At 36.7% G+C, this 24550-nt stretch overlaps 1 protein-coding gene across 6 annotated transcripts in view; it reads left to right on the top strand.

Moving 5' to 3' along the window:
* The window catches only part of zswim7 (zinc finger, SWIM-type containing 7), a 183532-nt gene that overhangs the window by 12172 nt on the left and 146810 nt on the right, over positions 1-24550 (top strand). For all 6 annotated transcript variants that reach the window (XM_048190057.1, XM_048190058.1, XM_048190055.1 and 3 more), the window contains one exon: positions 17208-17310. In XM_048190057.1, the coding sequence (XP_048046014.1) occupies positions 17208-17310 (103 nt within the window). The remainder of the gene's footprint in view (positions 1-17207; positions 17311-24550) is intronic.

The following is a 24550-nucleotide window of genomic DNA, read 5'->3' on the forward strand; positions in this document are numbered from 1 at the left end:
ATATAGTACCAAGTACATTTAATCAAAGGAACATGCACATGTACGGTATTAGTCATTGTACATAAGACATTGTATGTCAAGTTACTTAAATTATAGGAAATTCAAGCTTAGTATATAGAACATCTACATTAAAAGACAATTTCTGTATACTTTTATACTGTAATATTGCTGTTATTTTATACATATGATTACATTTTATCCAAAGTGACTACAAGGAGTACAACCCAGGTGAAAAAAAAAGTACATTTCTATAATATACTTAAAGTGCTCTATTTTCGTGCACTAATTTTGTACTTAATATACTAAAAATTTATCTTTAGTACTTCTTAAGATCATCTTAAGAACATCTGAGTGTACTCAACTGTGCTATTTTCAGACACCATGAAATATGAACTAAAATGTGCTTTTAATATACTATCTCTGTATTTAAAAAAATGTATTTAGATACCACTTATAATACATTTGAATCCATAGTGTACTACAAGTGGTAATTAAATATATTTTTTAAATACAGAGATAGTATATTAAAAGCACATTTTAGTTCATATTTCATGGTGTCTGAAAATAGCACAGTTGAGTACACTCAGATGTTCTTAAGATGATCTTAAGAAGTACTAAAGATAAATTTTTAGTATATTAAGTACAAAATTAGTGCACGAAAATAGAGCACTTTAAGTACATTATAGAAATGTACTTTTTTTTCACCTGGGAATGGATGCAACAAGAACTACAATGACAATTTCCAGTTAGTCTAGCACAGTATGCATAGAAATTATTTTTTTCAGTTAATCAGATAGTATCATCAGGACAATTGTTCACACACAAAAAATGCATCTTTAGCAGTCTCTTGAAAATGGTTTGAGTTAGTCAGGTTATTCCACCAGCATGGGACAGTCCAGGTAAAGGTCAGTTAAAGTGAGTTTGTGCCCCTTTGGGATGGCACCACAAGATGCTGTTCACTTTCAGAGCGCAAGCTTCTGGAGGGCGTATAGGTACAGGCTTGCAGAGCCAGTTGTTGTTCTGTTGTGTAGCATTTTCCGATAGGAATGGCCTGGTCTTCCCAATGTTGTACTGGGCAAATCTTCAAGATCAGGCAGTTCCAGCACTGTAGTCTGTGAAGTTTAACTGATTGATTATAACACAAAGGATGGGTGGCTGAAACCACGAGAACTTCTGTCTTGGCAAGGTGGAGTTGAAGGCAAAGGTCATCTAGGTGAAAGTCGGAAATTTCCATCAAGCCAGGCTGAGATGCGAGCAGCTACTGGTTGATCATCTGGCTGGAATGAAAAGTAGAGATGTGTGTCAGGATAACAGTGATAGGAAAAGCCATGTTTCTGAATGATTCTAGTTACAATTTTAACAAAAAATAATGTACAGAACAGCAGCATGAAAATATGTAAACAAAGAATTTGTTGTATAAGAATAGTACACTTTCCACACCTGGACTGCAATGCTGCTGTTGATCTCAAGTCTTTCCACATGACCTGAAATCATAAAGAAATAAAAATTAGTTGGCTATTACATTAATTCAAACATGCCAGCATATGTTTTCCTGAGACAATGCAAATCCTCAACCTTCTTTGATCTGGAATTTTTATATCCAACTATCCAATGTATCTTATGATTCAGTATTGACAATTTACTCAGGTCATGTAATATTTTTTTCTATTATTAGTATTTATTATAACACTAATATATGCATACTACTCGTGTTTGCAAGCAGATGCGCTCAGAATATTTAATTTATAATGTTGTTCATATTATACTCTCATCTGCTTTCATGTAACGTATAACTTGGACCTATAGTATGAGTTGTACAGGCTGCAGAGTGGCAGTTAGCCACATTAAGAGTGTTAATCGTTCAGTGTATCAAAAGAGATTGAAAAAATGTTGGTACTATCACATCTAAACGAAGATATAAACACTTGAATGGACTTTATAAATAACTAATCTTTCTTGGTTTAAAACAGATGGAAAATTGAAAGATACCTGCTGCAGTTTTGCTTTCAACGGCAGTTACCTTACGTTATGTGTCTGAACACCGTTTAGAAATACTAACATTAGCTTTTTCAAAACTATAAACAATATAAATGTGTAGCCACACGATATAAAATATCACACACATGTAGAATTTAACTCTTACCTCAGCCAGTGATCGGTTGGTATGATGTCCGCTGTGGTCTTCTCGCTGAAAGGATGTGTTAGTTTTTCGTTTTTCCTCACACTGTTCCGAAAAATGGACAGACGGATGTGTTCAAATAAATTCTCCTGCCCACGACGACTGCTCTTTACGATTGCTTTACACTACTGTTAATCTCACGACCCACAAGCATAGCCTGCCCTGAAATAAATTCAAATTACCTGCGACGCTCGCCCTTCCATCACTGTACGGCTCCGACTGGGAACTGTTGTGGGCGGGACTAACGGAAAAGTAATCGGCGGCAAATTTGAATCTGCGTCGCGCGCAGCTCGATTTGGAAAAACATAAAATGTACATATCAATAATAGATGTGTTCAGGAAATTTAGAGGAGAATAAGTCAAGGCCAATCAGCAGTTTCAAAATAAGCATATGTGCAAGTTGAGGTTAAAATATTGGTAAAATAAACAATGCATAATATATAGAGGGCCTACACACCATATGTACCAATACTATAATTGAACCTTAAAAAACTAACTTTCACCAACACATTATTTTAAATGGAAGAGGGAAAAAACATGTTGAATGGCTGTTGATTTCTGTAGTTATACATTTGTTCCCTTTTTTCTATTTTTACAGAAAAAATCTGTAAAATATTAATCAACATTTTATGTAAATTTACACATTTTTCTGTAAAAATACAGAAAATTTCTTTAAAAAAAAACAGAAATTGAATGTAATACTAAAAAACATGCAATTCCCTGTAAATTTAATAGTGGAAAATTTAATTACAGCAAATATTTGTAAAACAACATGCATTTCAGTGTATAATGACAAAACGGGAAAAATCTGTAAAAAGAAAATACAGACCATTACCTGTAAATTTACATTTATTTTTAACAGTGTAGTCTCATTGCTTTGTTTTGTTTAAACTTTAGCAGACTGATAACAGACAGACAGAGTATCCTTGCCTCTACCCCAGCCGTCTCTCTCTCTTAATGCACAAATAATCAATTCAGCAGCCTCTCAAGACTGTATCTTAGACTGAATTTAATATCAAATTACTATACATAACCCTTGGTCAAATGTAAATGTTTTAACTTTCAAATAAAGAAAACATTACCACCATCTAAAATATGTTATGCCAGTTGCCTTTTTTTGAGGGTATCTTTAGTTTAAATGCTGAATGCACTTAACTTTCTCTTGAATCTGCAAAATCAGTCTTCATCTTTACCACCACCATTGCCTTGGAATTATCCTCTGCCATGTCTAATGACCTGCAGGAGTAAAAACTATGATAGAGACACATTAGTTCAAAATCACACAGCCTCATGAATTCAGGGATTCATCATCCTGCTGAATCCTAAACTTCTATACAGTTCTTGCCAATAGGGCAACCAACATCATGTTACCAAATTTTACTCTGGTCTCCCCAGAAATTACGGACAATCACCTCATGTTCTCAGTCGGCTCTTGAAAGCTTATTCTCATCAGCTCTATATCAATACTCTTTTTCCTCAGGGTCTTGTCCCCTGGCATAGTTGCTTGTCACAATGAAAAACAAGCCATCTCAGGAACGCGGTTTCTGGTGAGTGGTATAGAGGAGCATTTTTGGGTCAGACTGCTGTTCTTCTCACAGGTCATCCCCCCTTCATGATGCTGCTGGCCTCACAGTCATCCTGCTCAACTCTCATACCCATCTCACATAAACCCCTCCCTCCAGGGTAGATGCCCAGTGGCGGCGGCAACCCCCTGCCTTAGGTTGTCCTCTGTTTGGCCAAAGAGGATCTTACCCGTCATTGAGAAATCACCTCGTGCACACTGGTACCCGCTCTTTCCCATTCCAGATCTTTGACAGTTTTCTTCAACAGAATCAGGTGTTTTCTGGAGCTTAGGGAAGTTGCATTCAAGAGCCACCAGAGCCATTGGACTGCCTAATAGTGTTAAAACATGGAGACAGGTTAATAACAGCACTATTTAATCACTAAAATCATTAGGCTGTGCATTCTCTCAGCAGCAACATATCAGTGCTGAGAATATACTCTGTGAATTTAATTCTCACAACTGTCCATTCAGTGTAGTGTTCTGCTACATCTGTAACTGGAGCCATCGGCCCTGCACATGGTGGTGACAAAGATCAGACAAAAAGGTCATAGAAGAAATTCATCAAAATATTCACTTCTGTCCTTCAAGGTCTATATTACTAATTTAAAGACCTCTTTACACTCATTGAGTTTTCCTTTAACAATTTTAAAAGTTAATTTCCCTCTTCATGGCAATCCTTTCTTTTGACATCTCTGTGTCCATGATTTTCAGCTGAGACACTGTGCATCACTATAAATATGACATCTCTTATGACACAAGCTCAGATAGCAGCATTTAGCTGACTTTGAATGAGAGAGAGACTGAGGATTTCAGGACTGGTACTCTGTCTTTTATAACTTTTAACATCAAACTCTATCTACTGTCTTTTGACTCTGGCCCAGCTTAAGACTTTGCCAGAGATGACATTAATTTCCAAATAAACAACTGTTTATATTTGTCTGTTACTCACACATCATGGAAATTAGAGGTTAAAAATTTCCAGTCAGGTTGAGTCTTTGTTACAACTGGCAGTCTCATTTTTCTGCCATTTAACTTTTGACCATCAAAAACCAAACATTTAGACATTAAAGGTCCAAAATCATTTTAGTCATTTTACATTGTGATAGCGATGCGCTAATCACATAAAAACATACTTGAGACTGTTCAACCTTTTTCCCCAAAGTGAAACATTCTTTTAGAATTTTCATTTTCACTTTCATAAAATAATTTTTTTCCTGCTATATTTCCCTTCATCATTGCCACTTATCTCACTATCAAATAGTTAGTTTGCAGATGCAAAACATATTTATCAATATGGTTTCTACTGTTTTGCAGAACCACAATATTATTTTAATCCTATTTCTACTACTAGGTTGGACTGACAGCCTTATAGCTGCTTTCTCCTTCAACCATTCTTATATCAATTGTAGTTCTCTAGACATCTAATGTCATGCATCCATTTAATGGATGAATAAACAAAACTTTTTTGTAAGTTACGTTCACATCGAACTTCTTCACATGCCAATTCTTTTTGCATTCACCTTCTTTCCCTTCTGTCCGCTTCGTCTAGCCTACAATCTCTAGTCTGCTTACATTTCACACACACATTGCTCTCACACAAACACAACATCCCCAAATCGCAGTTCTCTTCAACTCATTCCCTTACGACCTTAAATCTTATGACCACTCAACGTTCCCTCTTCTGGAAAATCATAATACTTAACTTACTCTTCCTTCATTTTTATCATGTTTTATATTTTTCTGTTTTTCTTCAGGTTTTTTCTTTATCCTGCACTTCATTCTCTACTGGTTGCACTAATTGTTTCTGCAGAGCTCTCTGCTCTCTCTTTTCTGCTTCCTGCAACCAGCAGTTCACTGTCTGAGCGCAGTTTACGCAAACGTTTTCTTTTCCAGCAGCCCGCTTTCACCTGATTTCCTGCCTCTACATCAGCTTTTATCATTGTGAGCCGAGTTACACTCATTGTCCCCTCTGCTGGGAAATCGTGATACTTGATTAATCTATCAATGTCCCCTACACACACGACCATACATTTTTCTCATTTGATAAAACACTAGTACATCCTATTTTACAACACCCCCTATCACTTCACTTTTTGCAAGCTTGCTCTGGGATTCCCCATTTTGACTCTCTCGACTCGTGTGGATTTTGTTCGACGCGCGTCTATAATCTGTGGACATCTCCAGCAGATCCGATTGCCTACCCCAAAATCGGAACGAGTTGAGCCTCAATGCTCTGCGATCTTTTTGACCCAAGACGATACGGGCTACTTGCAGACTCAAGCGCTTAGACTGTCACTGCTATCACAAGTTTATAAAACTGCAGTACTCCCAGTTCAAGCACTTAGACTGTCACTGCTATCACAGATTTATAAACTACAGCATTCCACTGTAGTTGGGCACATTCCCAAAATCTGTTCCAGTATGACCCAGCCCGCGCTTTCACTGTACCATTGCTATTGGGCCCTATCCCAAATAAATTTTGTTCCAGTATGACCCAGCCTAAATTTATTCCAAATCTCCCCTGTGGAAACGCTCTTACTGCCCATGCAGTCAGTTTTAGGAATGTCTTGATCGCACTGCTTTCTTTAAAATCACGTCATGCAGCCTGGACAGTCTGCCTCCCGGGCTCACTTCCCACAGATTGTTCCAGCTTGCATGAGGCAGCTCAAAATTTCTCCCCTAGAAATTTACTGCAGCAGTTGATCTCAATTCACTCAAAACCATCCGGACCGCGACCACAGAGTCTACTTAGACTACTATTAAGTCCAGGATGATCAGTCGCCGTCCGCTCTCGGGTCCAAAAGGCACATCCATGGAATCCCACTTCCTGACACCAAATTGTTGTGGCAAAAAATAATCTCCGACTCTACTGCATAAGAGACAAACACGTCCAATTGTCTTTAAAGCTTTTATTTCTTGCAAGAAAGGTCAGACAGGTCATACAGAAACACAAGTAGCTGCAGAGTGTAAGACCAAGAACGAAGGCTTCCCCTCACTCTTATATCGCTAACCTCCAAGGCTGAAGCCTCTGTCCTTTTACCATATTTGGAACATCTCTTAGTGGATGTAACTTTCCACACATTGTTAGCACAGACATGTTTTTAGCATACATCTTGCATGTCCCCATACCATATCTTGCTCTTTCTATTTCTGACATCTATGTTAACACTATGTTAAACATTACCAATGAAGCCAACATCATACCATGTTCCATAAGCATCATATTTCACAAGAATACAGGTAAAAAGCATATGAAAAATAAAAATTTCCACAACAATGTATTAGTATGAAACTCTGTACACATATAGACCTCATCGGGCTGAACAACTTTCATGTTCTAAGTTATATGCCAGCTCAACAGGAAGTCGGCTATTATGGGTTGTTTGAAAAACGCACGCTCTGGAATTTGATATACTCCTCCTAGGCGATTAATCCGATCACCACCAAACTCGGACAGAATGAAGTGAAGACATTGAGGATGTAAAATTGCGAGCGGATTTTTGATAACTCGAACGGTTTGGTCGTGGCGAGGCAACACATTTATGGCAAGAAAAGGGAAACAGGAAATGTGTTATAACCTCTGCATACATTGATTGATGTTTATGAAACTTCAGCGGTGTGCTCATTGTAGGAAGCCGATCACATGGATGTGACTATTGTGAGTCAAAGTTATAGCTCCATCAACTGGCAGCAGGAAGTGTGTTACTTTCAAAATGCTTTAAGATCACCCTCAAATTTTTACCCAAGTTGCTTCAAACTTTTTTAGAATAATATCAAGACATAACAAATGAAGACCTGTAAAAAGATTTTTAATATTTGTCAAACACTGTTGCCATAGCAACAGATCAAACTTCAATATTTGTTTTGGATGGTTTTGAGACACTTAGCATGCTTCAAATTGCATGAAACTCGACTCATATGTCAGGATTGTCATCCAGTAGACATGGGCAAAGCCTCAGAAACGGGCAGGAAGGAGGGCCTCTATAGCGCCACCTTTTGAAAAAAGTGGCGGGTTAGTTTAACCTACAGTCACCAAACTCGATACACATATTGTTCTCATTAAGCCGGACAACTTTCTAATGTACAGTCATTAGCTCTGACCAACAGGAAGTCCAATATTTTGGTTTGAATGTGGATTTTTTCACCCTCTCTCTCCCTCTCTCTGTGGCACCCCCCTCCCCCTCACTCCCTCCTCACTCTCTCAGTCTGACTCTTTCTGTGTGTGCATGAGAATGTGTGTGTGTTTGTGTGTGTGTGTGAGGGTCTCTGTTTGTGTCCCTCTCTGTACTTGTTTAGACTATACTTGTGAGGACCAAATGTCCTCACTTATTCTGTGGAATACTTTCACAACCCACTAGTGAGGACATTTGACTGGTCCTCACTATTTTAAAAGGCTTATAAATCAGCCAAAATATGTTTTTATTTAAATCTAGTGATGGTTACATGTTTCTGTGATGGGTAGGTTTATGGCCCCGGTATACTTCAAACAAAATCGAAAAATGAACTGATGTGAAAATATGAACAAACTGGATATCCGCTTTATAGTACAAAATGAAGTTGTGCTTGTAAAAAAATGAGGCACTAACACTGTTTTTCATGTTTGATACTGTAAAACTGCTTGATTTTAAGCAATCTTTTGAATAAGGTGCTATATGAAGACGTGACGTGACTGGAGTGCAGAGCTCGTGCTAACATTCCCATGTTGTTATGATCAGACACTTTTTTTTATGCTTTCTATAATAAATGTTTGCTGTTTTCTCATTTTTGTTGTGCTTATTTTGTTACTGAGAAGAAAGTGCATGGCACATATTTACATATTCATCTATTTGTCGCTCTCAGCAGTGTGGGCGGTGTCAGATGTTCGTTTACAGTATGTCGCTGGTCAAGCATTTCAAACTTCGTTTTACTCCTAAATGAGAAAGAAAAAGAACTTTGTTTGAAGTATACCGGGGCCTTTAGGAATAGGGGTTGGGTTAGGTGATAGAAAATATCATTGACCCGATTTAAAATCAATGGAAGTCTATGCAATGTCCTCACAAAGACAGCAATACAAACCTGTGTGTGTGTGTGTGTGTGTGTATTTTTGATGAACTTATAGAAATATTGAACTGCAAATGATAACTTCACACTCATTTGAAATTGAACCATGACATTATATCACTATTTGGACGTGACTACTTTTCAAATGTCATTTGAGTTACAATTATTATTACCAGCACCTGTGATTTCATGTTCTGATTCATACAAGACTTAAATCTTTTTGTTTTGTTTTTACAAAGGAGAGTGTGTGTTTTCTCGACATGGGTGTTATAGAAAGACATGTGCTGTGTTTGCAAGCATCATGTACAATGCATGCCTTTAAATTATTTATTGATATAATTCAAATTTATTAAAAAATCACTATTTAAGTAAATTTCACTTGATTTTATAAAAGTGTCTGTTTAAAATAAACTTGCATAAGTGAGCAGAAAAATGTAGACATGTACCTTACTATTACCTGAGACTGATATTAAAATCGTCTTTGCAGGTTCTGTGATTTGGCTCTATTTATTAATTTTATAATTTTTTATACCACACATATTGAAATTTAATGAAAGCATGCTTTTGGAGCATAAGACTGTTGCACAAACGATAGTTCAGGGAGGTTTTAAATGCATATTGCCCGCTGTGCACAGTTGCCCTGAAGCCACCGTGTTGGCGGCGCAACCGGGCTTGGGCCCGCCATCGCTGCTTGCAGCTATATTTCATATTTCTTTGGTTCTCTCTTGTTTTTGCATATGTTCATAATTTCTTTGTTTGACTGCCTGGCCAAAAATTATGTCCACTCAATTTGGCATGTTTCATTTCATTATCACAAATAAAACAATTGACTTCAAGCACAACTATGCCATTTGTTTACAAAATCTTAAATTTTTTTTTTTTAATTTTTAATTTTTAAAGGGTGAAGATGTAAATTTTTCTTGGCCAGACATCACTTTTGGCCACTACTGTATTTCAGATCAACTGTCCAAAACACAAAATATAGACGAAGGCTTGATTCATGCTCAAAATAATAGAGGAATATAACACCTGCTACAAAGAAAGCCTGCAATGCTGTTGTTTACGAGCGGAATCCCAGAGCATAAACAGGTGCACTCTGACCAATGAGAGGAGAGTTTACTTGCACATGACTTGTATTAACAAATTTTGGTCCATTTAGAAAAGCGGTCGTGTGAAAGTGCACCTAACCAAGAAGAAATTAGGGGTGTAACGATATATCAGTATACCGCCATATGTAAATATGACGATATGTATCTGTGTTGTGAACTATATTCTGAAGAGCCACAATCGCTTTCTAGGGCTGGGACAAAAAATCGATTCACCAAACTATCGCATTTTTTTTTTTTTCTATGAGGGCCCAAGCCACTCAGGCCTTTTTGTTTTTCTTAGGAGAATTATTTTTTTTCAACCATCCAGGGCTTTTTGGGGGCCTTAACATGCTCAAAAACTCTTGAAAATTGGCACACACATTGGAATCTGCGGCCATTAGGACACCGCAAAGGATGGGACCCGGGCGTGGCAGGGGGGCTCGACAGCGCCCCCTTGAATGGTGTCCGAAAACTTGGTCCGTATATCTGGAATTTGATATACTCCTCCTAGGCGATTAATCCGATCACCACCAAACTCGGTCAGAATGAAGTCAAGACATTGAGGATGTAAAATTGTGAGTGTATTTTTGATATCTTGAATGGTTTGGCCGTGGCGAGGCAACAAATTTATGGTGAGAAAAGGGAAACAGGAAATGTGTTATAACCTCTGCATACATTGATTGATTTTTATGGAACTTCAGCTGTGTGTTCATTGTAGGAGGCTGATCACATGGATGTGACTATTGTGAGTCAAAGTTATAGCGCCACCAACTTGCAGTAGGAAGTGTTACTTTCTAAATGCTTTAAGATCACCCTCTAATTTTTACCCAGTTTGCTTCAAACTTCATTAGAATAATATCAAGACATGACGAATGTAGTCCTGTAAAAGATTTTTTTTTTATATTTTTCAAACACTTTTGCCATAGCAACAGATCAAACTTCATTATTTGTTTTGGATGGGTTTGAGACACTTAGCATGCTTCAAATTGCATGAAACTTGACTCATATGTCAGGATTGTCATCCAGTAGACATGGACAAAGCCTCAGAAACGGGCAGGAAGGAGAGCCTCTATAGCGCCACCTGAAAACAGTCACCAAATTCGGTACACATATTGTTCTCATTAAGCCGGACAGCTTTCTAATTTACAGTCATTAGCGCTGACCAACAGGAAGTATGATAATTTATTTTGAATGTGGATTTTTTTTTCACCCTCTCTCTCCCTCTCCCCTGTGTGTGACTCTTTCTGTGTGTGCGTGTGTTCTCTGTCGTGTCCCTCTCTGTACTTGTTTTGACTATACTTGTGAGGACCAAATGTCTTCACTTATTTTGTGGAATACTTTCACAACCCACTAGTGAGGACATTGATTGGTCCTCACTATTTTTAAAAGCTTATAAATCAGCCAAAATATGTTTTTATTTAAATCTAGTGATGGTTACATGTTTCTGTGATGGGTAGATTTAGGAGTAGGGGTTGGGTTAGGTGATGGAAAATATCATTGACCTGATATCAAATCAATGGAAGTCTATGCAATGTCCTCACTAAGATAGCAATACAAACCTGTGTGTGTGTGTGTGTGTGTGTATTTGTGTGTGCGCGCATGTTTTTTTTTGTGACATATCAGGACACAAATTTGTATTATGACATGGGTATTACAAGGAGAGGGTGACGTAAGAAGATATTTCCCCATGTCCCCATTTTTCAAAAGGCTTATAAATCATAGAGAATTAGTTTTTGTGAGAAATTAAAAAATGTGCACAGTTTTCTGTGATGGGTAGGTTTAGTTGTAGGGCCATAGAAAATACAGTTTGTACAGTATAAAAACCATTATGCCTATGGAATGTCCCCACAATTCACAAAAACAAAGCTGTGTGTGTGTTTACCCATTTTTTTTGATGAACTTAATAATGAAATAATGAACTGCAAATGATAACTTCACACTCATTTGAAATTGAACCATGACATTATATCACTATTTGGACAGGACTACTTTTCAAATGTCATTTGAGTTACAATTATTATTACCAAACACCTGTGATTTCATGATCTGATTCATACAAGACTTAAATCTTTGTTTTTTGTTTTGTTTTTACAGAGGAGAGTGTGTGTTTTCTAGACATGGGTGTTATAGAAAGTCATGTGCTGTGTTTGCAAACATCATGTACAACGCATGTCTTTAACCCTCTGGAGTCTGAGGCTGATTTGGGGCCTGGAGAAGTTTTGACATGCCCTGACATTTGTGCTTTTTTCAGTTGTTCATAAACATATTAATGACACAAGTGTCATTACACTGTATTCAGCACAAACTAGGCTACCATAATATGTGAGGAACATGTGTGTACATGTTTGTGTTTTTGAAGGAATAACGTTTATGCGTGGTTACTGAAAAAACAAAAAACTTAAGTCACTGATATAAGGCCAATAAAAGTATATTAAATCTGTGTTCACAAGACTTTTGGGTATTGAAGGTTGTAGACTAGAGTTTTTGCTTCAAAATTATGTAAAAATTATGCTGACTACTCTTTCATTTATAACAATATACTGATTTAGTTTTTGTAAGACACTTTTTGCCAAGAAACACGGTATGCGAGGAGGCGTGAATCTCCATGAATAATGGCTCATTCTCACCTGTGAAGACAAAAGAATTGAATAGTAATGACCTGAAAAGACTTGCATATTAATGAGGCATTTCAGTCAGGTAGGCTGTGAAAAAAAACTTCTGTGATGTCTCAAGCTCATCATGGTATATGAAACATACAGAAAAATTTTATTACAATATAAAATAATGGTTTTATATTATACTTTAAAATATAATGTATTTCTGTGATGCAAAGAGTCTGAATATAGGCTTTTAGTTTAAAAGCATGCACATTTGGAGAAATATAGGATTCTCATATGTTTATGTCAATTTTCTATACAGAGGAGTTATTTTTTATTTAATATTCATTGTTATCTCTATGAGCGCTGGTGTTTGCAATTCATACTGCAGCCGGAGGGCGCTCTGTGCATTTTAGTCCACAAATTCACCTAAGAAGAAGACGATATTCCATGAATGGTGTTTACCAATTCATACTACAGCCGGAGGGCGCTAAAGAAACAAAAACTCACTTAAAACTTATCAATAGAAGAAAACAAACAGGAATTTACTGAATGTCTTCCAGAGATCGCTAACCATGGCTTTTTCATCCAGATAAACAATTTTCAAGGCAATAAATACACGATTGAGATGATGAATGCATGTGTTGTCTCTGAATTTGCGTCTGAATAGCGCTAGCTCCGTGGGTGTGGCCGCATTAGTGGGTAATGAGCTGAATCACGGACTTCTGACATGGCTCTCTTTTCATACAGATTACATAAACACAGAATGTTTGTTTTCGATTTGACGTGCACGATTTAAAACCTGACATTTCAAAGTTTTGTTAGACATAAGTATGAATTTTTTGTGATTAGTATTCACTAAGTTACACTTCATTTTCTGAGAACTATCAGATTGGACTTCGTGAAAAAAAAAAAAAAAACCTGCAAAACGCGCCGGCGCGTTTTTAGACCTCAGAGTGTTAATAAATTTGAATTATATCAATAAATAATTAATTTAACACTCTGAGGTCTAAAAACGCGCCGGCGCGTTTTGCAGGTTTTTTTTTTTTTTTCACGAAGTCCAATCTGATAGTTCTCAGAAAATGAAGTGTAACTTAGTGAATACTAATCACAAAAAATTCATACTTATGTCTAACAAAACTTTGAAATGTCAGGTTTTAAATCGTGCAAGTCAAATCGAAAACAAACATTCTGTGTTTATGTAATCTGTATGAAAAGAGAGCCATGTCAGAAGTCCGTGATTCAGCTCATTACCCACTAATGCGGCCACACCCACGGAGCTAGCGCTATTCAGACGCAAATTCAGAGACAACACATGCATTCATCATCTCAATCGTGTATTTATTGCCTTGAAAATTGTTTATCTGGATGAAAAAGCCATGGTTAGCGATCTCTGGAAGACATTCAGTAAATTCCTGTTTGTTTTCTTCTATTGATAAGTTTTAAGTGAGTTTTTGTTTCTTTAGCGCCCTCCGGCTGTAGTATGAATTGGTAAACACCATTCATGGAATATCGTCTTCTTCTTAGGTGAATTTGTGGACTAAAATGCACAGAGCGCCCTCCGGCTGCAGTATGAATTGCAAACACCAGCGCTCATAGAGATAACAATGAATATTAAATAAAAAATAACTCCTCTGTATAGAAAATTGACATAAACATATGAGAATCCTATATTTCTCCAAATGTGCATGCTTTTAAACTAAAAGCCTATATTCAGACTCTTTGCATCACAGAAATACATTATATTTTAAAGTATAATATAAAACCATTATTTTATATTGTAATAAAATTTTTCTGTATGTTTCATATACCATGATGAGCTTGAGACATCACAGAAGTTTTTTTTCACAGCCTACCTGACTGAAATGCCTCATTAATATGCAAGTCTTTTCAGGTCATTACTATTCAATTCTTTTGTCTTCACAGGTGAGAATGAGCCATTATTCATGGAGATTCACGCCTCCTCGCATACCGTGTTTCTTGGCAAAAAGTGTCTTACAAAAACTAAATCAGTATATTGTTATAAATGAAAGAGTAGTCAGCATAATTTTTACATAATTTTGAAGCAAAAACTCTAGTCTACAACCTTCAATACCCAAAAGTCTTGTGAACACAGATTTAATATACTTTTATTGGCCTTATATCAGTGACTTAAGTTTTTTGTTTTTTCAGTAACCACGCATAAACGTTATTCCTTCAAAAACACAAACATGTACACACATGTTCCTCACATATTATGGTAGCCTAGTTTGTGCTGAATACAGTGTAATGACACTTGTGTCATTAATATGTTTATGAACAACTGAAAAAAGCACAAATGTCAGGGCATGTCAAAACTTCTCCAGGCCCCAAATCAGCCTCAGACTCCAGAGGGTTAAAAATCCCTTGATTTTTTTGAAAAATTTCACTTGATTTTATAAAAGTGTCTGTTTAAAATAAACTTGCATTAGTGAGCAGAAAAAATTAGACATGTACCTTACTATTACCTGAGACTAATATTAAAATCATCTTTGCAGGTTCTGTGATTTGGCTCTATTTATTAATTTTATTTTATTTTTTCGTCGTATACCACACATATTGAAATTTAATGAAAGCATGCTTTTGGAGCATAAGACTTTTGGTGCACAAATGATAGCTCAGGGAGGTCAAAACACACATGAAGAGAAGTGTTAGGATAATACAACATCAGCAATCACAGACATTCACATTAGACTGGATTAGATTTCTCAGAGCACTGTGGAGTTTGAGCAAATAACAGTATATTGGAATATACTGGAATTTTTATAGAGGTTGTCTGAGAAAAACACAGACATGGCAGATTAGGATGATATTCTGCAATCATTTGAAATTGACCTACGACATTCTATGACATGATATTCATCAAAATTTAAATGATCTCATGGATGTGGCTGTTGTGGTTTGTGATCATATGGGCACCAGCTGCTCCATAAATGTGGTGTATTCAAAAAACTTTGACATAGTCCTTTTATGTTTACCCATTTTAAATGCCTATTGCCCACTGTGCACAGTTGCCCTGAAGCCACCGGGTTGGCGGTGCCAACGGGCTTGGGCCCGCAATCGCTGCTTGCTGCTATATTTTATTCATTTTATTTTTTTTACGATTTTAAATATATATTTTTTTATTCCAGAATCGATGTTAATTCAATTTAAATTGCTTTATTTTAGTCCTTGCTCATAGACAAGGTGGACAGAAGTTACCCACTTTTGGTCCAACATCAAAATGTATCGACCGCCACAAATAGATTTAAACTGTTCCCAAATCAGTTCTGGTGGGACATGTGGGAGAAGCATATCCTTTAATAGCGACGTCTCACTTCATGAATATTATATAGAAATAATGGACTGAAAAGCCCTCACGCTACTCATATAAGCTACGCTTCGTATCAGATATCAATGCTGAGAGAGAAAGTATAAGACAGTAGAGCTGCATGATTAATCTTTAAAAGATTATCTCGAATCAAGCACCTAATCAATCTTATTTCTAAATGACAATTTGTCTGTCTATTAAACCTTTGATAAAGTCATTGCGCAACATTTAAATATGTGTTAGCGCAGTCATTATTTCAACCTCATAGTATCATTATTTCTGTGATACAATAGTTCAAATTATCATAGAAGTACTGGGATAAAACTTTATAGTTCAAATATAATCACCGTTATCTACGATAGCGATCAAAATATTTATCACCTTTTGAAAATGGCGCTTCAAATAACAAATGTATCTTTACAAATGGCTGTTACAAATGTGTTTGTCATTGAATCATTCATTCAAGAGAATGTACTACTGTAATGTATGATGCTTTGAAATAAAATTCAGAAATATGTGAAGAATTGTTTTTGTAAATATGACTCATAACACATCGTACAATCTGTATGATTCAACTTTTCACCATGGTCTAGTGTTAAAAAAACAAAGCAAAATCGCAATACATTGCAATATGGAATCACAATGCTCGCAATACATATCGTATCTGCACCCAAGTATCGTGATGGCATCGAATCAGGAGATGGGTGTATCGTCCCATCCCTATCACTTTATATGACAAACAGGTTTATCACATACTGTAATACTGTAATATTTGTAAACAGACGTTCATATGCGTGTGCATGCATGACACACAAGAATGACATGAGGGTGAGTAAATGAAGACAGACTTTTAGTTTTTGGATGAACTGACCCTTTAAAGTGTGGTAATAGTCATTTTGACTAGCTTTGTGACTGGAACTCCTAAAAAGTGAAGGCAAAAACATAATTTAAATCATGTCATTTTTACTTTTAGTTGTATGATGATTCAAAGCATTTTAGATAATTTTTTATCATGTTAGTGCATTAGAAGGAGAGATGGAGAGACTGTGTGCACGCGGCTTGTCTGTGTAAGAGATTCAATGAATGCCTGCATTGAAAGCGAGAGTGTACTGCGTTAGAAAAAAAATTAACGTTTACAGAGTTTCAGCGACTTCTACATTAAACTACTACATATAATGTTGAATATAATGTATAAGTGACAGAGTGAAAGGAAACTCTTCTTTATTTTGGCTTAAAGTATCGTGATAGTAGCTTATTGTGAATTGTATCTAATGTGACATGAGTGTGTCGTTACACTCCTAGAAAAAATTACAACATTGTAACAATTTTAATCCCTATTTTGGAACAAAACAAACAATCTACAGGTGTTAAAACGTCCTTAGTATATTTGCTCTTGTTCTGTCTCTTTCAGATTGCGATTTGTGTTTGGCCCTTGTGCTCTTCAGGCGTTGGACCTGGTGGACCAACGCTCTGTCACATGTGTGTCATCTCCCAGCAGTCGAAAGGCTTTTCAGGTAGGAGGGAGATTGCAAAATTCCTCCCTATAAAGTCTGCAACAATATAAAATATCTCAAATCAAAATTCTCCACCCAGCTGCTGAACATAACTTCTTTTAACAATGTTTGGCTGAAGTTGTGATGCATCGAAAATTTTGAATAAGTGATGCATTAAAGTTTTGGCAACTGACAATATTGAAATGTCATAATGGCTGAAATGCCAAATATAAAGAATTTTGTTTTTTGAAAAAAACGTTTTGGTGGGACGAAAAATCATTGATCGAAACAAGCACTTTTCTGATGACTCATTTTGACTCTCTCAGCATTTATTTTTTGCACACAACAGGTAAATGTCAGCAGTGTGGGCATACTTCTTGACCAATAATGATGATAGAGAGATAAAATATGCATTGATCAAGTTAAAAGAAGTTCAGTTTTTAAAAGTAGTGTTTTTTTTTTTTTTCATTCCAAAATGAAAATGCAACGCTCAAATTTAATAGAAGTTCAGCTTTTTAAAACTAGTGTTTTTTTTTTCATTCCACTGCCCTGCTTCCCAATTTTTTAATACAAAAACATGTTCTGTGTAAATGGTTCCTAATACTCTCAAGGATACCCTCACTACATTTTCTGAGATTTTAGATTTCTGAGGTGTTTGTGTTGCATATCATGCAGTAGAAGACAATATATCCATTCATTAGTATACATTTATTTTAATCATAGGAGAAAACTGGATAATTAATTTTTGTGCTACTTTTGTTTCCCGGGTTTAAAATCTTCATCATAATAATGTAACAGTTTGTGATGTTTTCTCACATTTTAGTACAATGATGACTCATCAAAGTCTCATAAATATTCATAAGACTGCATGTGATTATCCTATGAGAAGATGCTTCTCTTAATTATTCACAACAAAATACTTTGCTATGGGATATGTACAGTAGTTGAGAGACATGTTTATAGATCACAAGTGACTGTTTCTGCACAGCATAAATTCTTTTCCATAGACTCTGAGTCTCCAACACAAATGTGATCCACTGTGAGTGTAACCGGTCATTGAAGCTTCTTCATATAACAAAAAGTCAAACTGTACAGTTTACTAGTACTAACTGTACTTTTACTAGTACTAATACCAACATCTGTGCATTTCTTTGTACATTTAATTACATTTATAATACATACATTTGTAAATCACATTTGTACATTAAATTTCAATTAGAAAATGGGTCCCACTTTATATTAAGTAGCCTTAACTACTATGTACTTACATCAAAAAATAAGTACAATGTGCTTATTGGCTTCATTTTAAATTGCAGAACACTTTTGCTACTATTGAGGTGGGATACAGGTAAGGTTAGGGAAAGCTTTGGTGGTATGGGTAGGTTTAAGGGTAGGGGTAAGGTGTAAGGGATGGGTCAACAGTGTAATTATAAATGTAATTACAGAAATTAATTACAGATGTAATTATATGCAGGCATTTTTAAAATATACGTACAATGTAAAAACATGTATGTACACAATAAGTGCATTGTATCAAATGATTAATTTAAATGTAAGTACATAGTTGTTAAGGCTACTTAATATAAAGTGTAATATATGTATATAATAATTAGTATATAATTTATATACTTATAGATTCATAAGTATACAGTTGAGCTCAAAAGTTTACATACCCCTTGCAGAATCTGCAAAAATGTTAATTGCTTTAACAAAACAAGAAGAAAAGTAAAAATTGCATTTCACTTTTTCAGCTATTTCACATATAGTCCACAAGACAAAAAAATAGAAACATTCACCAATGCTTCAGAAGCAAACACGATGCATTAAGAGCTTCTGGATGAATAGTACTTTTTTTGTCTTCTGGGAAACATGTAAGCATCTTCTGTAGCTTCCAAAGGGCAGTACCAAATGAATAAAATATAATCTTTAAACAAAATAAGAAAAACTTGCACATCACTTTGTTCAAAAGTCCCCCCCCCCCCCCCCGACTCTTAATGCATTGTGTTTCCTTCTGGAGCATCAGTGAATGTTGGCAGCTTTTGTAATAGTTTTGTTTGAGTCCCTCAGTTGTGATCTCAAAATCATACAGTCATTGTTGGAAAGGGTTGGAAATATGCAGAAGATGCTGGAAAATCAAAGAATTTGCAGGACCTGGAGGATTTCTCTGAAGAACATGGTCAGTTTAACTGCTCAGGATAAACAAGGGACTCGAGAACAAACACCAAAAAAACAAACAGTCATGGATCATCCAGATAATGACACACAGTACCCTAATTAAGGGTATGTAAACTTTTGAACTGGGTAATTTTTATAAATTCAGCTAATTTTTTGTCTTGTGGACTTAATGTAAACATCAGCTATGTGAAATAGCTTATTCAGGACAGTACTAAATAAAAATAAAAAAACATGCAATTTTTATGATCCTTTTTTATTTTGTTACAATGATTAAAATTTTTGCAGATTCTTCAAGGGGTATGTAAACTTTCGAGCTCAACTGTATATAATTATAATTCTAAAATATAGCTGCAAGCAGCAATTACGGGGCCAAGCACAAAAACGGCACAAGAAGCCAGCCAACATGGCTGTGAGCATCAGACCAACAGCAGCAGTGAGCAATTAGAAAAAAAAAGTTATTCGCATTTTTGTCAATTTTGTTGTAACTTTTGACCACAAGGTGGCGCTGGTCCGAAACTTCTCATGCTCCTTCAGGGCATTTTCCTGATGACCCATACCAAATTTATGAATTTTGGTCAAACCCATCAGAAGTTATAAGCAAAAATAGACATTTTTCATATCTCCACTCCAGTAGGTGGCGCTGCGCCGAAACACTGTATGATGCCTCAGGTCATGCTTGTGATGACACGTACCAAGTTTGATCTGAATATGATAAAGCATTGCAGAGATACAGCTTCAAGAGTAATTTTTGCATCATGCCTCAAATTCATTGCTCTGGTATACAAAAAGGGTTTGACGAATCGACTTGAAATCCATAACTTTCTGTCGGCATGGTCTGAAGATGATACGGTTCGATTTTGGTGAAAATCGGAGCAACGGCCTAGGAGGAGTTAGAAAAAGTAGGTTTTTAAGGAAAAACAATATGGCGGACAGGAAGTTCAGCTGACTATGGCAAATTTGATATCTATGTTCTCAGCATGACCCAAGAAATCTACAGAGACCAGTTTCATTACAATCGGTTAATATAGTCAAAACTTATTAGCATTTTTGTAAATTTTGTTATAACTTTTGACCACAAGGTGGCGCAGTGCCGAAACTTCTCAGGCTCCTTCAGGGCATTGTCCTGATGACCCATGCCAAATTGATGAATTTTGGTCAAACCCATCAGAAGTTATAAGCAAAAATAAATTTTTTTCATATCTCCACTCCAGTAGGTGGCGCTGCGCCGAAACAATGTATGATGCCTCAGGTCATGCTTGTGAAGACACATACCAAGTTTGGTCTGAATATGTCAAAGCATTGTAGAGATACAGCTTCAAGAGTAATTTTTGCATCATATCTCAAATTCTTTGCTCCGGCATACAAAAACGGTTTGACTTATCGACTTGAAATCCATAACTTTTTGTCGGCATGGTCTGAAGATGATACGGTTCAATTTTGGTGAAAATCGGAGCAACGGTCTAGGAGGAGTTCGAAAAAGTAGGTTTTTAAAGAAAAAACAATATGGCGGACAGGAAGTTCAGCTGACTATGGCAAATTTGATATCTATGTTCTCAGCATGACCCAAGGAATCTACTGAGACCAGTTTCATTACAATCGGTTAATATAATCAAAAGTTATTAGCATTTTCGTAAATTTTGTTATAACTTTTGACCACAAGGTGGCGCTGGTCTGAAACTTCTCAGGCTCCTTCAGGGCATTGTGCTGATGACCTATACCGAGTTTTGTAAAGATACGCTAATGCGTTCGTAAAATACAGCATTTTAGAACAAAATTCAAAATGGCCGACGGCCAAAATGTCTGATATGGGAAAATTGGGTAACATTCGACTCGGCATGATGCTCTGAATCCAACGAGACCAAATTTATGATTTTTGGACAAACCCATCAGAAGTTATAAGCAAAAACATCAATTTTTCATATCTCCGCACCACTAGGTGGCGCTGCGCCGAAACGCTGCATGTTGCCTCAGGTCATGCTTGTCATGACATGTACCAAGTTTGGTCTGAATATGATAAAGTGTTGCAGAGATACAGCCTTACTTCTATTTTCGCAAGCGCTATGTTCGTGTGTTTTTCGAAAACAGTTTGGGCAATCGACTTGAATTCCATAACTTTTTGTCACCATGGTCTGAAGATGATCTGGTTCAATTTTCATGAAAATCGGACTAACGGCCTAGGAGGAGTTCGAAAAAGTAGGTTTTTCAGAAAATTCAAAATGGCGGAAAAATTTTCATGACGGAAAATGACGTCATATGGTACAATCGATTCGTCTTGACCCAATGAATCAGAGGAAAAAAGAATTTTGTTTCTAGCCCTTATGGTTCAAAAGTTATTAGCATAAACATAAGTGCAACTTTGGACAGCTGGTGGCGCTAGAGGGATTGAGTTAGAGACTCCAAATTTGCTATGGACAAAGGTCATTCTGTCCTCTAACTGTGTGCCAAATTTCACAACTTTCCCGCAAGCGGTTCTATGGGCTGCCATAGACTTCAAGAGCGGAAGAAGAAGAAGAAGAAGAAATATAGCTGCAAGCAGCAATTATGGGGCCAAGCACAAAAACGGCACAAGAAACCAGCCAACACGGCTGGGAGCATCAGACCAACTGCAACAGTGAACAATTAAAGACGTATTAAGATCATTTTAGGCATAAGAGCTGAAAAATTATCAAAAATGAGGATTTACTGGTTCATAACTTTCGACCAATAGGTGGCGCTGTGTCCAAATTGTTGTGGTATGGTCAGAGTGAGGTGACAATGACACTTCCAAAGTTTGGTGTCAATATGTCAAAGCACTGAAGAGATACAGCTTCAAGAGTCATTTTTGAATCATGCCTCAAATTCTTTGCTCTGGTATACAAAAACGGTTTGACATATGGACTTGAAATCCATAACTTTTTGTCGGCATGGTCTGAAGATGACACGGTTCAATTTTGGTGAAAATCGGAGGAACGGTCTAGGAGGAGTTCGAAAAAGTAGGTTTTTAAAGAAAATCAATATGGCGGACAGGACGTTTAGCTGACTATGGCAAATTTGATATCTATGTTCTCAGCATAACCCAAGGAATCTACAGAGACCAGTTTCATTACAATTGGTTAATATAGACAAAAGTTATTAGCATTTTTGTAAATTTTGTTATAACTTTTGACCACGAGGTGGCGCTGGTCCGAAACTTCTCAGGCTCCTTCAGGGCATTGTCCTGATGACCCATACCAAATTTATGAATTTTGGTCAAACTCATCAGAAGTTATAAGCAAAATAACAATTTTTCATATCTCCACTCCAGTAGGTGGCGCTGCACCGAAACACTGTATAATGCCTCAGGTCATGCTTGTGATGACATGTACCAAGTTTGGTCTAAATATGTCAAAGCATTGTAGAGATACAGCTTCAAGGGTAATTTTTGCATCACATCTCAAATTCTTTGCTCCGGTATACGAAAACGGTTTGACTTATCGACTTGAAATCCATAACTTTTTGTCGGCATGGTCTGAAGATGACACGGTTCAATTTTGGTGAAAATTGGAGCAACGGTCTAGGAGGAGTTCGAAAAAGTAGGTTTTTGAAGAAAAACAATATGGCGGACAGGAAGTTTAGCTGACTATAGCAAATGTGATATCTATGTTCTCAGCATGACCCAAGGAATCTACTGAGACCAGTTTCATTACAATTGGTGAATACAGTCAAAAGTTATTAGCATTTTTGTAAATTTTGTTATAACTTTTGACCACAAGGTGGCGCTGTGCCGAAACTTCTCAGGCTCCTTCAGGGCATTGTGCTGATGACCCATACCAAGTTTTGTAAAGATACGTTAATGCGTTCGTAAAATACAGCATTTTAGCACAAAATTCAAAATGGCCGACGGCCAAAATGGCCGAATTGGGAAAATTGGATATCATTCGACTCGGCATGATTCCCCGAATCCAACGAGACCAAATTTATGATTTTTGGACAAACCCATCAGAAGTTATAAGCAAAAATACACATTTTTCATATCTCCGCACCAGTAGGTGGCGCTGTGCCGAAACACTGCATGGTACCTCAGGTCATGCTTGTGATGACATGTACCAAGTTTGGTCTGAATACGATAAAGCGTTGCGGAGATACAGCCTTACTTCTGTTTTCGCAAGCACTACGTACAATTCGTTCGTGAGTTTTTCGAAAACGGTTTGAGGAATCAACTTGAATTCCATAACTTTTTGTCAGCATGGTCTGAAGATGATCTGATTCAATTTTCATGAAAATCGGAGTAACGGCCTAGGAGGAGTTCGAAAAAGTAAGTTTTTCAGAAAATTCAAAATGGCGGAAAAATTTTCATGACGGAAAATGACGTCATAGGGTGCGATCGATTCGTCTTGACCCAAGGAATCAGAGGAAAAAAGAATTTTGTTTCTAGCCCTTACGGTTCAAAAGTTATTAACATAAACATAAGTGCGACTTTGGACAGCTGGTGGCGCTAGAGGGATTGAGTTAGAGACTCCAAATTGGCTATGGACATAGATCAGACTGTCCTCTAACTGTGTGCCAAATTTCATAACTTTCCCGCAAACGGTTCTATGGTCTGCCATAGACTTCAAGAGCGGAAGAAGAAGAAGAAGAAGAAGAAGAATAAAAAAAAAAAAAAAAAAAAGAACGCCAACAATAACAATAGGTGCCTCCGCACCTTCGGTGCTTGGCCCCTAATAAATATAGCTGCAAGCAGCAATTACGGGGCCAAGCACAAAAACGGCACAAGAAGCCAGCCAACACCGCTGGGAGCATCAGACTAACTGCAACAGTGAGCAATTAAAGACCTATTAAGATCATTTTAGGCAAAAGAGCTGAAAAATGATCAAAAATGAGGATTTACTGCTTCATCACTTTCGACCAATAGGTGGCGCTGTGTCCAAATTGTTGTGGTATGGTCAGAGTGAGGTGACAATGGAACTTGCAAAGTTTGGTGTCAGTATGTCAAAGCACTGAAGAGATACAGCTTCAAGAGTAATTTTTGCATCATATCTCAAATTCTTTGCTCCGGCATACGAAAACGGTTTGACTTATCGACTTGAAATCCATAACTTTTTGTCGGCATGGTCTGAAGATGATACGG

This window comes from Megalobrama amblycephala, linkage group LG4, assembly GCF_018812025.1.
Source record: "Megalobrama amblycephala isolate DHTTF-2021 linkage group LG4, ASM1881202v1, whole genome shotgun sequence".
NCBI classification, from domain to species: Eukaryota; Metazoa; Chordata; class Actinopteri; order Cypriniformes; family Xenocyprididae; genus Megalobrama; species Megalobrama amblycephala.